The sequence below is a fragment of the Ochotona curzoniae genome, unplaced genomic scaffold (assembly GCF_017591425.1).
Source record: "Ochotona curzoniae isolate NIBS_2020 unplaced genomic scaffold, NIBS_Ocur_1.0 contig_4645, whole genome shotgun sequence".
NCBI lineage: Eukaryota > Metazoa > Chordata > Mammalia > Lagomorpha > Ochotonidae > Ochotona > Ochotona curzoniae.
Window position 1 is genome coordinate 1,960,106 of NW_024466353.1, and position 18,097 is coordinate 1,978,202.

Consider the following 18,097-nt stretch of genomic DNA (forward strand, 5'->3'; position numbering starts at 1 on the left):
GCTCCTTTATGCTTCTCATTCTCATTCCCAGACCTCCCAAGTTAAACTTTACATTGGTCACGGCTACCAGGCCTTCAAGTCCCTGACCTTCCCCTCTCTCTTTCTCATCTCTGGCCAATCCGTTGGAGTAAGTTTCTTTAATCCTTCCTTCTGACTTCTCTCTGCTTCTTTTCCACCCTCCCCTGTCTTCACTTCAAATTCAATGCATTTTAAAAATAATGTCTAGAAACTTGAACCATTCTTTCGATTTGAACAGGAGAACTGGACAAAGTGCATTTTAAGTGGTTTTTAACTAGATGCTAAGGTAGAAATGTTGGAATATGTACCAATGTAAACACATTATACTTGAAATTACATTCAGAGTTAAAAAGGACTATATAGTGTTCTTTCTATGAGGGATCTCAAAGAATTCACCTTCTGAGTCATGATGTCATTAGATTATATTTTATTAGACATTTTTACAAATTTAAAATACTGCTATTTTTACAAGCACAGAGGAAAATCAGTTTGGGTAATTATATTTAGGCATTCATTAAAATCAACCACAAAATAGAGACACTTTGTTGTGTCATTTATCAATATACTTGATATGTATATCTAAAGTGCATTATGTTACAAAAAATATAGAAATTCAGCAGCACCAAGATACATTTACAAAATAAATACATCAGTTGACAAAATAAATTATGGTAAATGCGATAATAATAATTGGATTAGCCTTGGGAAAAATATTCACAATGACCAATGTGCAGTTTCCTGGAGCCACCGGGAGACAGTTTTATTCCAATGCATTTACAGTATTTACAGACAATAAATATTTCTAATACTTTCCATATGTTCACTATTACAGAAGTTTGTAATACGTCCTTAGAAGATCTTTGCTGAAGATTTCAATGCCTCCTGCAAAAAAGAAGAAAAACAGGAAGAGGCGAAAACAGGTTAGTTTTCCTTACACATGAACACATGGACTCAGCACGTGAATTAGCCTCCAATCACAGTGCAAAGAGACTCATAGGGGAGACTGTTGTAACTAGCTTCCATTGGAGGTGCCAGTGGGTCAGCTGACTAGCTAGGACTCCACGAAGTGGTCAGGCTGTGGTGTATAGATGCTCATTTAGGTGCAACTCTTTTGTTAGCACAGTGGGCTGTGATGGGTTCGGGAGAGTAAGGGATGCTGGGTGGCTGTTCGAGTGTGTCTGGCTGACCCCACATAATCATGAATGCAACCGTTTCTGCATTTCAGTGTTCAGGGCAAAAAAAACCCAAACAAACAAACAAACAAACAAAAAAAACCCTGAGGATTATTTGCTCTTGCTTTCCTGGTGTTTTGAACGGATCTTATATTAGACAATAAGAAAGCCTATTTTCAGTGAGAGAATAACTAGGAATACACTGACTTTTAAAACAGGAGTATGATGTTAGTTTTAGGATGCACTTGGGATTGAAACTTTTGAGTCTCTCTAAACACTGTATGGACTGCCTTTTAAGAAGAATTTGTGAAAGTTTCTCTCTGTCTGGGGTATTTCAAAGGAAATGTATTTCTAAAGAAACAGTAGCCAGAGTTGTACGTGAAAGCTGACATGGTGTGAGAACTACAAGTAAGCAAATTCTTGACAACTTTGGGGTGTTATGTGCATCCCCCCCCCCAAAAAAAAACAACCATGAAGTGACCTCTTTACCAATAGTTTTGGTTGGAATGTTAAAAAGGCTACAGTTGTACTGAGAAGAATATGTTAAGATTAAAATTTCAGCTGGTAAGCAGCTGTGGTGCACGTGAGCCGTAACACCAGAGTGGTGACATCACAACTGCATACGGTATATGCTGAACCTATACGAACTGTTTTATAATGAGTTGTACTGAATGCGTTGAACGTAAGAAGGCAGGCAAGGAGAGAATGGCAAAGTATGTTGAGCAATTATTTCTTCTGAAAGAGAAAAGATGTAAGTGAAAGGGGTCAAGGAGGAGATCTTTTCGCTCTTTTTCCTGACTTCCAGCTGCCGTGTTGTCCTTCTAATTGCCCCTTAAACAAAGGCGTGTGTTAGATTAGCCGGCTTAAAACACTAAGTGTGTGTATGTTTATTGCATGTGCGTGAGTACAACAGTGCTTGGACTGGAAAGCTTTGCACAGTTTTCTAAATTAGTATTGTCAGGGTGAAATAAGTCACCGGTCACTAACAAGTCCTGGGGTGTCTAGATATCTCACTTTCAATATCAAAAGTTGGAAAATGCTGTTTCCAGAGAGTTCTGTATTCCCCAGTGGGTGTGCGAGGAAACTGACACTGAACACAGGGCTTGATTTTTGAGAACTTCCCGTGACAAACTTCACACTTGACATCTATCTCGTCAGGTCTCTGAGATCACGCAAAAGATTTATACAGAGACCACGGGAAAGATAGCCAAAAATCTGAAGAGATTTTATTTGGAGCGTGACATTTGCGTGGCCCTGCAGGGTCCCCTTGGAACCACTCCTCTGTCAGTTAGCAATTCCCTGGACCTCCATGAGCACGGATGGGGTCCACATCTGGCTGCCAACCAGCTCTATCCATGAACATCTGTCACTAATGGGGTGGAGGAGCGAAAACAGAGACATCCTATTTCATCCAGTCACAGCTCTGGACTTGATTAGGCCACTGCCTAATTTTCCCGAGCCTTCCTTTAACCGAGGAGTCGCTGTGGGCACAGCAAGCAACAAGTGCTGATTTTCATTAATTCCCCAGACACGTCCAAAAGCTTCATAAAATTTAAATGAATAAAATCCATGAGGCCTATTTCTAGAACGGTAATGCATAGGCAGTGAAACCAATGGTTAGTAATAGGCTTGATGAAATAGGGTCCCTGCATTCAGTATAAATACCAGTATGTAAAGCTAGAATTGCATCTTCAAAGTATATTGAATCTGTATCACAGGCCACGAGTAGAGGAGGGCTTGTTACTCCCTATGGACCCATTAGACATTTGCAGAAAAAGTCAACCGCGGTGCTAAAGATTCCACTAGTGTCACAGCCCACTGGTTGCTGAAGCAGTATTACCTGTCCAATATAACTGCTTTTTAGATGCTGTTTAAGGAAATCTTTGACAACTTACAGAAAGAAAACGATGGAAAGTTCAAGCTCCCCTTTGAAACATTACTTGGTTATCTTTTCTGCATTAAAGTCAGTATCAAGGACTGGGATGGTAACAGGACATTCTAGGCCTTCAGGGTCCTTTAACTGTAGAATACCCTGATCTCCTAATTCATAAAATGAGGTTTCTATGTGCCACCTCTTTGCCTCACAGAAACACCCATCTCTCACACACTGGTAAGAGATGGTATAATCAGAACAATATCTTTCAAGTGTTTACTATATGATGGGCACTTAACCCAGCTAATCTTATTTAATCTTCTCTGGACTCTGTGAGGTTGGTGTAGTGACTACCTATATTTCACAGAAGACGAAAGTGAGTCGCACGAGGTGGTGAGCTTGACTCAGTCCAGACCCAAGATCTGAACCTGTGTCATTGGACTCCAGGCTCTGGGAGTGCTCTTCCTCCCTGTGCAGCTAGGAGCTAAGGCTAAAGGAGCCACAGACGGGTGAGGTTGCCCTAGTCCCACTGCCATGCCCTGGGACCACTAACTACTCCCTGTGGACCAATAGATGCACGGGACTGTGATTCCTCCCCATCTGAGGCTTGACATGTTTCCGAAACCCTTTCTTTTCCATGAACTGGCAGAAACCAGCGCGAAATTTAATTACACAAATTGAAAGTGTGTGTTTCAAAGTAATCTAATTTCTTTCAATTAAAATATAATTTAATTAGTTGGATGAAATATATATATATAAAAGTGTTGGATGGCTCCGAATTGTTTACTGGGAGATGCTGTCTGGCAATGCTGGGAGATAACATCGGAGCCTTCCCGATTCTCTCTTGTAGTGAGGCTAAGTCTGAAATGATCAAGAAAGTTTGCTCAAGTATGCAAGCACAGGGACTAAATACACATCTCCCACACTGGAGGAAGACACTCCCTAGTTCTACAGGCTTCACTTCCAAAGGCAGCTCTTCAGGGAACTGGTGGAGAGTACAGGAGAGAGTTGGCGTTGGGGGTGAAGATGGGGACAGAGAAATGGGCCACAGAACCCACAAGTAAGGGTCAAGGCCAAAGGGAGGCTTCCAATGGGATGCTGCAAGGCAGCTGGGAGCCCCAAGCAGGGGGTCAGGTGCCGCTTACCATGAGCTGAGCTCAGGCTCTGGCTCGGAGATGTCGGACACGTGGTAGGCGTCGAGCCCGCTCCCGGTGCCCACCGAGAGCGGCCAGGCAGAGCGAGTTCGCCGCTTCTTCTTCTCCTGCTCCTTGCGCTTCCCGGGCTTGCCTTTCTTCTTCTTCCCTGGCGTCTTGAGGGGCTGCTCCTTGTAGGGCTCCACCTTGTTGGTTTCCTGAGTGAGGTACCTGCCCTCGTCGTCAGAGCCGAAGCCGACTGGGTGGTTCTTGGTGTTGGCTGCGGGCTTGGAGTTCGGGGAGACCTCGGAGGTAGCTCTGATCTCGGCGGTGTGGATCTCTGCCATCAGGTGGTGCAGGAAGAAACGCCGCCGCAGGTCCTGGATGGACTTACCCTTGTCATGCAGGAGCTGGTGTTCAGACACGGCCCGTTTGCTGCCAAGAGACAATGGGGGTGGGGAGGAGAGGGAGAGGCGATTAGATGCAGCAGGGGATGAGTGGCTGCGCAGGGATGGGTACATCAGGGAAGGGCAGGGAGCATGGCTAGGAGACTGAAACAAAGGCGTCGCATTCAGGATTTCTCATTTCCAAAGCTCTGTTACCCTCATGGCTCAAAAACAGACAAAAGGCGCCGAAGTTCTCTTTATACTTTTAGAGTTCTGTTGGTGGTGGGGGAGATACATCCAGAAGCCCCGACTTGGGACATCAAGAGGAGGAGGTACCCACGCATGGGTGCACCTGCACACACAGGGAAAGCCCTGACACTGAAGGCTATGGCAGCAGCCACAGCAGAGGAGGGCCCTTACACTGGCAACAGACCCGGAAGCAACGGGCTCTTCTCTGGCCTGCCAAGGCCCTAGACCAGAGCACTTGCAAAAGGTCATGGAGACCTACCGAAAACTAAAGGGTGAGGTTGATGGGGGGGAAAAAAAAACCACTTTGAAATCCAGGTACAGTTTTCCTGTAATGCACATTCTCGGTGAGCTCTCCTCCCACTGAGGAACAGCAGCTGTGGCAGGAAGGTGGTGAGAAGCCTGGCTCACACAGACGTTGTGAGAAAGCGGTGGGGTGGGCTGGGAACACGAATTGCCTTGTGAGCTTACATTCTGTGAGATCATTTTTTTTTTTTTCCTATTGAGCTCCATGCTGAGTTTTCATCTGGGATTGCACAGGGTTTCATTCTGACTCCTTGACAAGCTCACTGTTTGCTGCTTGCTCTCCTTTTGTTCCATCTCCGAGGGAGGCTCCATCCACGCTCCTGGCTTAGCTGTCCAGTCGTGGATTCCTTCATTGTTCTCTGTGCACGTGACTAAGCGCACTGGAGGATTCCAGGAGCGAGCCAGTCGGAACCTGCCTGCTGTAGACTCTGGCAGAACCCCCCAAGCGGGCTCGTCATCTACGCTCCAACCCGGGCTTCCGTCCTGGCCGGGTGCGGTGATGTCTGAGCTCCCTGTGGCCTTTGCAGTCACCGCTGCTCTCATGCCTCTGCACCATGACTCTCATCTTAACGCATGGAAAAATTGGGGTGCAGGGATGAAATGACTCGTTCTGCACAGAGTGAGAACTGGCCAAACTCGTTGATTCTAGAATCAGGATTGTTTTTTGTTTGTTTGTTTTTGGTTCAGCTTCCTTGACTATTTTGCTGAAGCCAAAGCCCAGGCTTGGGGTTGGGGGGAGGCGGTTGGGGGGAAATGGCAAGCAGGGCACAGCTACCACACCATGGCTGTGGCAGACTGGTCAGAAACAGAACCAGCCGGTACCCTCCCCATATACCCAATGTCTACTTTTTGCCATCAAAAGAAGGAATTCAATGGCTAAAGTTAGATCATCACTGAAACGGATGAGTCCAACAAGAGTGTGCGAGAGACAAACAGCATGCTTTTCTCCGGACGGGACTCGAGGCAAGATGCCAGTTTCCTTCTAGTATTTTCGTGTGTGCACTGACTTTGAGCCATGCATCACGTTCAAAGAAGACATGATTTCACGGAAAGGAATTTCACAGGAGCCTGGCTTAAATGAGGCATGAAGGGGTCTTGCTTCCTTCTGGAAGGTGCTACAGGCACTTAAGACTGTGGCCATAGTTGATATTCTGGAAACTTCTAATAACCTGCACATTTGAGGCTGTGGTACTATATATGTATATCCTTGAATAATATTTTTCAAAGAACACTGATAAAATGACATATTTCCTAAGTATTTAATAAATATTAGTTAGCAAAGTGTCACATTAAGATGAAATTCTTAGCCAGTGGGGGAAGGTGTGTAATTTCTTCCTCGATTCCCAACATAGTCTGTCCCCATCGATACGGCTCTCCCAGTGTGTAACACAGCCCACCCTACCTGAACAGACGGGTTGTTCTGTTCCACTCAAGCCACCATTGCTCATGCCCCTGAGACTGGCACAGATGCGTGTCACCTTGGCCAGCCTGTGCACTGAGTCACTCGGTGTCCGGGAGGATTCTCATGGGAAATACTGCACTGTCCTCTCCCTCTGTGTCACCAAAGCCCATGACATGGCACAGCTTTGTCCAGTTTCAAGTAGCTGGTCTCTCCTGAGCTTCAAAGATTTCCCTCTGTCTCTCGGGGGCCGGGAGGGGGAGGCGAGAGGGGAAATCTTCATCTATTAGGAAACACAGGGTTTCTTAAATACTGAACCGGAAACGCAGCTAGACCGCTTACTTGGGGCTTCAGTGCGTGATCCGTCGGATTCGTGAGAAATGAATTTCCTGATTGGGAAACTGCCTCACAGTGCAGGGGCATAATGATATCTGTATCATCAGCAAAGAGTAAGGTCCGCAAAGCCGTCTGTTTCCAAAATCAGACATGAACTGACATGGGAGCAAATGACTGGCATGTACAAACTTGACAGGCAGAAGTGGTGAGCCATAAATTCACATTAAGGAGGTTTTCAGTGCAGATAACCCCGAAACACTGAAGTTGTAAATATGGCCTTGGTAATAGCCTGTTACTCAATACATCTGTAAACATTACAAGGCACAATGGTTCACATGGCATTTATTACCTGCCTAAGCTCTCACAAGGAAAACAGGTATGGTTTTACTATCTCCTTTGGTTATGGTAAAAAAAAAAAAAAAAAAAAAAAAAGCAACAAGACTTCATACAGCACAAAACTGAGCGACAACATAGCTGTCTACTTTTTAAAGCAAAATTGCCCTCCAGGGAGGGCTTGGGAAAGGTCTCGGCTTTCTGGAATTACAGAGAGACAGAAAGGCTAAGGCATGATGACAGGAAGGAGAAGCCGTGGAGGATGGAGTCCTGAGTTTGAGAAGAAAGTTCTGTGGTGCATGGAAGAGACAGGGCTAGGGTGTTCGAGTTAAGATGACTCACCCCCAAGTCCCTTCCAACCCAAATGACTCAGGCCCAAGCTATGCTTTTCATTAAGTGGCAGGGACTCAGTCTGGCTCCCAAGCTCATCCGTTAGGGATGCTTGGCTTTCTGACTCTGCTGGGGTTCCCTCTTGAAATCAGGCACCTGCCAAAGGCCAAGGTCATCTGCCCAAGAACATCCTGGGCCTTCCTTCCTGTCTCCACCTTGTTGGAGCCCTGGTGCCCTGAAGTCACACCATTTGGACCAGCAGGTTCCCAAACCTCCCAGTTCAGAACCGCCTCCTGCCTCCTGTGCATACCTTCATAAGCAGCATGCTCCCTCCAAAGTCAGCCCCTCACGGACAACAACAAAACAACTCCTATCCTTCCCAAACGCTTGGTGTGAAAATCCACGGAACACTGTGGCTTGATTATATGCTAAAACCTCCTTCAAGAAGCGAGCATGATTGAGTGTAACAGTAGTCTGATGTTTTGTCTAGCACACAAAATTTACTGCTATTTGGCAGCAGCACAAAAACAAGAGTTTGCTTTTTTTTTTTTTTAAACTCCACTTGGCTGTAATAATTTGATGAAACATCTTCATCTACTGATGACTTCCGTCTCCATGAAAAGTCCTGGTTGTAATATGAGGATCTATTAGCCATTAGCTATGAGAGCGTTTTGTGGCAGTTTTATAACCATGTGCTGAGTGTGAGTATTTCGCTACAATATTACATTTCACCCACAAACAAAACTATAACAGAGTCCCTGGCTGCTACATGGGTTTCTGATGTGTATTTTGCAAAGGTTACAACAAAGAAAGAGTTAAAAATAGCCTTTAGGACGACTTCACACTCTGTGCCCTAATTGTTGACTTTATCATGGTTCATTTACTGTTTCTCAAAAGAGAAAACAGGTATTAAGCAACTTTAAAGAAAAAATTGGCTCTCCTCCAAGAGTCTTTCTTAGTCAAATAAATACAGTATTTAAGTGTGCCTTTAAAAATTTGGTCTTCACCCATATTTACATTTGGATTTTAAATAATCTCGTTTAACACGAGTTTCCAGATGAGCGAAAAGTCTGAAGACAATTTTCAGAAACACATCAGCAGAACTGTGCACTCCGGAAGCACAATGCCGCTTTATCTGCCCTGCAATGTTGTACACAATTTGCCTTAGGAGATTCATAATAGATTTTCCTTTGGGTGCCAAGGTTCAGACATGTCTCAAGTAATTTCATTTAAGGATTTTTCTGCTCGAGTAATAATAGACCAAGGGCTCACATAAAACAGTTGCCTTTTTGTACACCCTCGGGAATTCACAAGGAAGCACCATGAACTTGATTGTAAATAGGAGACAGGGCTTTTCTTTCTTTCTTTCTTTTAATTGTTCATGTAAAAGTTCTCCCTCATTCCTTCTTGGGAGTACAACTTCTCTCAGAACTTGAACTTTACGATTTACTCATCCTGTACAAACTGGGTCCGCAGCCTACAGCTCACTCAAGGATGCTGTTCCACAGGTTAGCGCACAGCCAGGAGATAGCCTAGACACCGCGCACCTACTCCCAGCTTCTCAGACAGGCACAGGCGCTCGCTGAGACAAAGTTCTCCCTCAAAGAAACCACCACACAGCGAATGCCAAGTTGCAAGCATTGGGTCCACAGCACAGACTTGGGACTCCAGAGGCCAGGGCAGAGCCTCTCGCACGCCTCCAGTAACTCCAGCGTTTCCTCCACAGTACGGAGGGGTCCTCCGGCTAGAAGGACGCCGCGGTCAAGCTGCTACTACTTCATTATATAATATGCCCTTCTTATGTAATAGGCTCCCATTTGATATGCCTAAAGTTATGTCATTCATAGTAAAATCAGACGCAAACGTCTCTGCTTTTTTACACACAAATCGCCACTCACACGCAACAGGCACACTTAACGCACCAGCCTCCGAGTTTCAAAACCCCCTTCTGGTCCCACAAGCAACCTCTTGCTCTGCAGAATATCTGGTTGGTCCCCTGTTCCTGCTCACCCCTGGAGGTACCACCAGCTCTGCCATCCGCCCCAGCCTCCCCCCAGCAGGTAGCTGGATAGCCCTTCTCCCTCCTCCCCGCTCCAGGGCAAGAAGCCCGGCTGACCGCCGAGAGCCCTCGGCAGCGCCCCAGCCTGGCAGCCTCCCTGCCCTGGCCTCCCTGCCCCCGGGCGCCGCGAAGAGGACTCGACACTTACTGGCGGCGGCCGAGCCCCTCCACGGAGCGTCCGCAGGAGGGCACGGAGTAGCTCAGTAGGAACACAGCCACGCTCCATTGCGGCAGCAACTTGCGCAGCATCGTGTCCCGTCGCCGTGGGACCTGCAAATAGAGGCGAGGGGCTGAGGTCAGTAGGGCCTCTCCATCTCCCCGCGCACCCTGCTGCCTCCCCAGCCCCATCTCCCAATAGCTACTTGTACAGGGCATCTCCAAAGTTGCAAAGAAGAAAGGAAAGAAGAAAGAGGAGGAAAAAAAAAAAAAACCCAAAACTTTCCCTGGAGCCGGGCTCCGACTTACTTGTTTAGGAATCAGCTAGTCCAACTGTGCTTTTTCCAAACCACAAGGGCGAAAAAAGGGGGAGACGAAAAAGAAAAAAAAAATCAGAAGCGCTTCCTTTTAGATAACAGCGAAAACAAGATGTTTTATGTATGCATCAATGATGCCTGGGCTGTCTACACGTCTCCCATAGCAATGCCTAATGAATGCAGGCAGCAGTGGGTTCTTTGCGTGGAGCCAGGCGGACCCCTCCTGCGCAAAGCAAGTTTCCCCCTGCTGAAGTTCGCGTCCTCGCGCACCGGGCTCCTGAGTTCCACAGCCACTTGCAGCGAGACCCGCGTATATATACATAACCGTGCGTCTACCTCCTCTGGTGGGCTGGCTGCTTCCGGAAAGTTGATTCCACACGCCCCAGGCACGCGTTCCAAGCGCGCGTGTCGTCGATCAGGAGGGCCAGGTGGCGGCGAGGGCGGGATCCGGCAGCGCGAAGGGGCGGTGCGCCCCGCTTCACGGGCGGGCGGGCATATGGGGCCGTCAGTGCAGGTTGGCGGCGAGCTGCAGGGCCGACCGGCCAGCGAAGATTCACACGCTCTCGGGCAAACCTGCCAGGGAAGTGAACGAGTCGCAAAGAGGTGGCGCCCGAGGAACGCGCGCGGGGCTAGAAGGGCGCGGGGGGCGGGGGCACTAGGGCGGCCCCGATCGGTCCCCCGAGCAACTGCCGGGAGATCGTACCAGGAGCCCGAAGCTATGACTACTCTGCGGGCGGCGGCTGCCGCCGAGCTGCCTCCTCCCGCCTGGCTGCCCCCCTTTTCTTCCTCCCCCCGCCCCCCAGCCGCCCGGAGCCCCACCCCGGAGCGCGGACCCCGCCGTGCCGTGAAGCGCAGGGCCGGGAGCCGGGGGACGTGGGCGGATCTGCCCGCTGCCTCCCGGCCCTGCTGGCTCCGGCCCCGTGCCTGGGATCCCCGAGCTGAGGTCCCCGAGGGCGTGCGGACCGCCCCGGGCAGCTGGCGGCCCCGGTTGCACCCGGCTGGACGCACGGGCGCCGAGAGCGCCGGGGGCGGCCGGATGAGGAGGAGGCGGCCAAGAAGCCAGGGCCGAGGACCGCGGGCGGCGGGGCACCCAGGCGCCCAAGGGGAAGAGGACGTGGGGCGCCAGCCTGTGAGTTTAAGGAGCCCCATCAGCTTGCATTGGCAGCTTAAGGAGCTGCCTGGGAACCCTGCTCCCGGGCGCTTTCCTGGGACCAGCGGGGTGCCTGTAGGAGCCAAGGCAGTTTCGGAATTCTAGTGGAAGGCTGCACTTCTCGCGGTCTCGGAACAGCTGGGGACTTCTGGAGACGTCCAGGACTACAGCGCGGGATGGAGCCCTTCCACTCCTTCCCAGTGGGACCCGCTGAGGCCACCGATGTGCCCACCGACCGACACCCCCTCGCCCCCTCTTTCTCGGACTCCCTACTCGGCCATTCCCTGCCTCTGTTGCCGCAGATTCTAGGACAGCGACACCCAGGTCGCTGCCCGCAGACTAGGCGCTGGGTAGTGGGATCTGTGGCGGGAGTGGCTCCCCGAGCGCTGATCTTTTTCTTGGGCGCTTCAGGGTTTGGGAACCACTTGAGGGGTTCGCTCTTGAAGACAGCCCCGTGAGTCCATTGTGTGGCCCTCTGGAAAGCTAATGGGGCTTAGAGACCCGGGCGACCCTTCTTGAGCTGGTGGTTTGCTGCCGATACCCTGGGGTATTGCCCAAGGTAGTTGAAATAGCACCCTGTCCCCGACCCGCGTTTTCTGCCCTGGCGCACCGGAGCTGATTAGCAGCTAACATCTGCCGGGTACTTCGGGTGTGTGGGGAGATGTGGGGGGCACCTTTGCTCAGAAGTTACTATCTCCTTTAAACTCCATACTCTCAAAAACTTGGCTTCCTCCCACCTGAAAAAAAAAAAACTGGGAATTTCCACAGCTTCCCTTGAACATTGAGGAATTTCTAAATGTTGGACCTGTTTGCACGGCAGGACAAGGCTAGGTATCCGCACTTCGAAATGTCACCCTTTGAACTCTTAACACCTTCTGATTTATAAGGAATTCTTTCCCCCAGAGATGCAGGAGCTTTTAATGTAATTAGTAGATCTGAAGGGAGGGGGGAGAGTGAGGGACGAATCTGTTAAAAAAAAAAGAGTAAATCACGAATGAGTCATTTAATACTTGCAACTTGTCTAACATTAAAATAATAATATTTGCTTCCACAATAAATAACTCCCAGGAGTTCTTAGCCAAGTTCAAACTACACAGCCTCTAAACGTCAATACTTCTCCAATAAAGGTTAAGACAAAAAGTCAGATTGAAAATATGAAGTCACGTCAGTTGTAAATAAATTCATGACACTAGCAAAAACACGGTGAGCCCCGGCATCAATGGGCTGCCTTGACTTCTGTGGCTGTTGCTGCTAATTAAACAAGATCGTCTCGCTCCTTCCCGCCCCCCCCCCATGGTGCTAACACCAAACACCTATCAAGTATTTTTAGAATTTCCTCTCTTCCACAAAAATAGAAAATATGGACACAGGAAAAATAAACAATATTTACATAGTCAAAATCCCAAAGCTTCCTCACAGTGGATTACTTCACCTTTTTTTTCCCCCCTGTTTCACTGTCTTTTCTCTGCTGCTCTGGCCAAAGCAGGGAGATGTCCTCAGCCGTTTCTTGCAGAGGGAGTTTTGGCTGTTCTTCGAGAAAGTAAAACCGAATCCCCAGCAAATGAACTTCTAAGAAGCCCTGGCTGTGCCGGTTTCGGGCAGTTATGAGAAAGCCAGGTGCTGGTTCACAGCTGTCCTGATTCTTACGGTCAAAATTTCCTGCAATATATACCCAGGATCCTGACTTTGTGTCTCTGCTGAATTGGATGTTTTCTGGCATCATAATCTAGCTCGTAGTCTAACTGAGCAAGACTCCCATGATAATACTTGGGACACACCAGGGGAGGCTTAGGAGACCCGACCAGTGCCAGGAAACTGAAATGTTGGCTTAGGCCTTGCAATCATGTAAACGCACATTAGCAAATGGGAGGATTTGAAGGACACCCTTTAATCCGAAGCATTTCCAAGTGAAGACAGCTTGTAAGAGCCCCAACTCCACAAACATGTTGCTGGTGGCTGAGGGAACTTGGGGGCTCTTCTGACCTCCCAGCCCTGGTAACAATGTATCAAATCCCAGCTTTCAAAGCAGTTCTCTAGCACATTAAGGAATTCCTCTCAAATGCATTTTGGATCCACCTCCCCAGGGGTATTTCCTTTTATTAAGCTATCATTTCCATTTGTTGTCTTCACCTTTCTCCTGTCTTCCCTCTTTCACCCTACAGCATCAACAGATAACCACTGGAAACCAAATATGCATGTCTTATGTTTTAAACAGTGCTCCTGGACTCAAGAACGGAGTGATTACCAGGAAGCATCCCCAGGAAGTATTTGCCAGTTTCTAGCTGCAAGCCATATCTTTGAAAGCCATTAGAAACCAGCAGCCAGATTCCTGCTCTCTCTTCTCCAGACTTCTTTCTGGGCCATAGGGAGCGGTTGCACAATCCAACCAGGAAGGCTCCCGTTTTGAGTTCATGAAGACGTGTCTCTGATCACACACCTGCCTTGGGCGCTGGGAGGAGGCTGCTGCCAGCTCACCTCAAGGGTGGCCAAGAAAAGATACACAGGGCCTTTCAGGATAGGAAAGGGTGTGTTTCATTCTGGAGTCTCTGTAGTTAGGTGGGAATGAGAAAATCCAGCAGGGGCTGTCTCCTTTTGCCTCCAGGAGGAGCACCTGGATATTCATGGGCCCTGGGGCAGCCTGTCTTTGGGAAAGTGGGCCATGGGCTGCACGCCCTTTACCCCTCCTTGGGTCCTGCGTGATGCTCTGTTTTCTCCACACAGCATAGGACCAGAAAACCTGGCAGGCAAGCAGTTTTCCTGGGAGGAGTTGAAACCAGAGTGGCCTGAGAAGGCCTTTTAGGGAGTGAATTCTTCAAAGTCTCATGGTCGTGCACCCTCCCCAAGTTCACAACAGTCAAAACAAACTTGAGTCATCTTCCCACAGTGGGGGGCCTGTGTGTGTGTACATGTGTGCATTGTGTGTGCGTATGCATGGTACGTACATATGTGTATGTATGTGCAGGTGAGTGCGTGTGTGTGTGTGTGTGAGCCCGAGGGAGAGAACTTGTAATATTCTGATCCTGATCTGCTGGGCTAATGCCCACCAGATGTTCTCGGCTGGGCCAAGCTCTCGCTTCCCTGACATAGACAGCTGGGTGGGACTTGTGTGAGACCCTAGAAAGAGTTTCCAGTCCTGCTGGCTCACACAACAACCCCTGCTCCCAAAACCAACCTGGACTGCTGCCGCAGAAAGCCCCTGGCCCTGGCGCACTCCCTGCTGAAAAGGGAATCATCTCTTTAAACTTATTTTTTTGTTTTGAAAGTACCCATTAACATGCAATGCTTGTATGGGACATAGTGCGATGCAGCAGAGCCTGTGCTTGGTATCCACTGACCAATCAGGCTGCCCCACCACCCACCTGTCTTCCCCTGGGAATCTTCAGTCAGCATAGGAGCTGTTACTGCTAACCCACTCCCAGCCACTGGAGCCTCTACTTGGAATTGACAGTCCTTTCTTCCATTTCACGCCTGGAAGTCGCTGTCCCCAAGCTCCCAGGGGGGCCTCCTGGTGCCCCCTGACAATATATCAGAGAGAAGACAGCAGTCTTGGGAGACTTTAGGGTAACAGGATAATTGTCATCAGCCTCCTGGCCCCCACTTCTTGGGACAGACTTTGGGTGGCCAATGGCAAAGACCATGAGGGAAGAAGAGGGCTTAACTCTGAGGTCTTGGGCTGCTCTGTAGGCCTGGAGGCTTCTGGGCACTTCTCCTGAGTCTTCTCGAGCTCCGAAAAGTGCATGCCTCATTGCCTCTTTGAGTGGGTTTTGTCCCAGCGTAGTAGCACTTGAGGCCAGAGGTAGGGGTCAGAATCCCCACCCAGCGCCCCCTCCTTCCGGAGAGCTGGCAACCGACTGTGGGGATTCTGTGACCTGAAGACAAGGGCCCGTGGGCGTGGACACTTCCTCTGCTCCCTTCTGCCTTGAGGTCAGTTTGTGACTCAAAAGTGCGGGTGTGGATCGTCCACTCCCTGGAGCTGGAGCCCGGGCACTCGCTGTCTTCCAGCCAGCTCCCCTTCAGGAGCGCACAAAGCCCACTGCTGCCAGAGCCTCGGGCCAGTCTGTCTAATTTCCTTTAAGGCGACCCGCAAAGCCACAACTGGAATAGGGGGCGGTGGCAGACCGGAGAAAAGGGAGAGGCGCAGAGCCCAATCTTCCCGCCAGCCAGCTCCTTCCGTGGGATTAGGAGAATCCCGTGGTTCCCTGAGGGGATGGGCTGTGCAGCCCGGTGCCCGCTCTCTGTGTCTCTGCAGCACCATTCCTCGCTGCATGGATGCGGAGGTACAGCCCTTGGCACACTTGGTCTGTGTCCAGGACTCAAAATGCAGCCTGTTGGGTGGCTCCCCGGGCGCCTGTAGCCGGCGCGGAGCTGGCGAGGGGAAGGCAGAGAGCTGTCCATGGTGGTTATGGTCCTTCGCTTGTCTGTGTGCTGGGCCCGTCCCTGAGAGGTGCAGACCCCCCACGGCGACAGGTGGTGGTAGGGGGGGTGGGGGGCGGGCCAGCCATCCCAGCTGCGGGCACCCAGCGCCCCGACTGCACTGTGGATTGTCTTCTGTCTGGGTCGTGCACGCTCGCGCGCTTTCAGGGAAGTGGAATTCCAGAGCTTTCCCCTGCTTGTTCCATGCAGTCCCTATGTTGGGATTTTGCTGGAGTCCACCTGAGAAACCGGGTGGCAGCCCTGTTACTGCTGCTCTCGCCTGTGCGCAGCATCGACGCCCTTGCCGGCACCTGGTGCGCAATGGCTGCAGAATAGTAGGCCTGTTGCTGGGACTTAAGCAAGTGTCTCTAGGACATGGGGCAGTTGTTTTCCCAGGCTGGCGGGGGCCCTTCGTCTCCTGTGAATGTTGAGAGGAATCACTTCATTTTTCCCTTAGTCTTGGAACTCCTGTCCCGCAGCAGGGTCTGATGGACTCTGTGCGCCAGGGAGGCAACAGATTGACACAAAGGATTCCATAGGGGTCCATTCTGCAGGAGGCTCAATCCTGCCCACTTCTTGTGGCATATTCTTACAAGGAGACTTGTTAACTAGGCTTAACTAGTCTCTTACTCTTGTGCATTGCCGAGGATATTTTTGCCTTTCTAATTATGGCCGCACCTTACCTTTTTGTCTTTCAGTTTCTCCCACTTAGCTTTTTTTTTTTTTGTTAGAGATCCCATCTGCTCCAAAATAACTAATTATCTTAAATGCTACAAAAGACTACAGAGTGGTGTAAACATTTAGAACTTTTACTGTGGTCTTTTTTTTTTTTAATGGGGACGTATTTAGTAAGCAATACACAAGATAATCTTATTTATTTTTGTAGAAGATATCAGATGAAGAGCATACTGTTTGTTGTTTTGTAATCATAAAGTGGCATTTTAAAAATGGAGTGTGTGTGTGTGTGTGTGTGTACACACATAGGCACGTGCACTGATAAGCAACTTTGACAATCCCTGATGCAAAACAGAAAGTGTTATTATTCTGTGACTTTAAATACTTTCTTCAGTTTTTGGATCTAATATAAACATAGTTGGGGGCGGAATGTAAAATTTCCATTTTATTCTACATATTTCCCCAAGCCAATTACATTGATATAAGCTATGTCTTTTTTTACTCCCTGTATTTATAAAAATGAAATAAGAGTTGAATTGCTACCCGGTTCTTTGAAAATCATGAAATAAACCAGCATTGTGGTGTTTCACTATAATTTTGCCATTTGGATGTGAATGTTTAATTCTATGACTTCTATGCAAAAAGAAGGAATTAGACATATTTCATTCTGGTATCACTGATGTGCTGTCTTCATCTTGGTCTTGCTTTTCATCTCTCAGCTTGTATTTGAAAATTATAAACAAAAACAGATCTTAAAAGTTCAGCCACTCCATTTCCATAGCAATCGGTTCTACCAGCAGCTCTGCTAAAGCTGTGGCTATTTTATTTCCCACTTGCCAGAGGGAAGCTTTCAGCCAGTGGACTTGTTCATGAGCTAAAAAAAAAAAAAACAAGCCAATGAAAAGTCATCCATCTTGGCTGTGGGTTCTGCTCACCTGTCGGGAAGAAGAGATTTGTGGAATCATGATTTGTGATTCTTTGTGTCTGCCTGCTCCCTTTGAGAGATGAAAGGACAAACTCAATTATTTTAGATCTATTTTCCAAAATTCATACACAAAACTCTTTGATCTGTGACTGGGAATGTAAGTATATTGTTTTAAAATTTACGGTGGATTTGGAATCCCCTCTGACATACGGCCTCTGAAATCTCTTTCCCCCATGCTTCACATACAGTGTGACAGGCCGTCCTGAGTGGTTCCCCTGTATTTCATTTGTATTTCTCTCCCTGGGGCCTGGTCAGCTAGCAGGGGAGGAGCAGAGATGGAGGACTCTTAGAAGTGCCTTGAGATCAATCATGTGGTTATTGCTTAATCATTTTCTCTTCTTCCTTCTCCTCATCTTCCTCCTTCTTTTCTTCTTTTTAAATAAAAGGAAGCTTTTTTTTTTTTTTTCCTATGGAAAGGTTGAATTTTTTGGTCACTGTTCTTAATAGGAAAGATATATATGCCCACAGCAATTAAATTGCTCTTTCACAGACCTTGAGGCTGTAAATGAACAGGAACTTGAATGTGGTCGATACAGTTCCAAAAACCCCATGCTTTAGAAAGAATTTCATTGTCAAGGTGCGCCAGGGTATACTTTGGGTCTACAGTACACAGTCTGGGCACCCCTGCTATCTGTTCTCCTCATCTCATTCCAACCACGGGTGGTAAAACCAAAGAGGCAGAGACTCAAGGGAGGGCCGGGTTTGCGGGCCACGGGCTGTAAGTCCGATGAGTCCAGATCTTTAGGATCTCCCCAGATTGCCAAACACTGAGAAGTTTGCTTCTTTACGAAGTGCTGCTGCTGGGGCTGC

General features: G+C 48.6%; 1 protein-coding gene across 1 annotated transcript; it reads right to left on the reverse strand.

Moving 5' to 3' along the window:
• Positions 1 to 427: 427 nt before the first annotated feature.
• PTHLH (parathyroid hormone like hormone) lies at positions 428 to 9,861 on the reverse strand. Its single transcript, XM_040987415.1, has 3 exons — positions 9,740 to 9,861; positions 4,209 to 4,631; positions 428 to 900 (listed from the first exon to the last, which is right to left on the reverse strand). Exons 1-3 carry the CDS (start codon positions 9,838 to 9,840, stop codon positions 891 to 893), a joined length of 534 nt encoding a protein of 177 aa, XP_040843349.1. The 5' UTR covers positions 9,841 to 9,861; the 3' UTR covers positions 428 to 890.
• Between the last annotated feature and the right edge of the window lie 8,236 nt (positions 9,862 to 18,097).

Bases quoted from the DNA above. Each gene is read 5' to 3' on its own strand.
- PTHLH (XM_040987415.1), bottom strand. From the start codon at position 9,840: ATGCTGCGCAAGTTGCTGCCGCAATGGAGCGTGGCTGTGTTCCTACTG. The intron at 4,632-9,739 runs GTAAGTGTCGAG...GTCTCTTGGCAG, and splicing joins GAGGGGCTCGGCCGCCGCCA to CAAACGGGCCGTGTCTGAAC.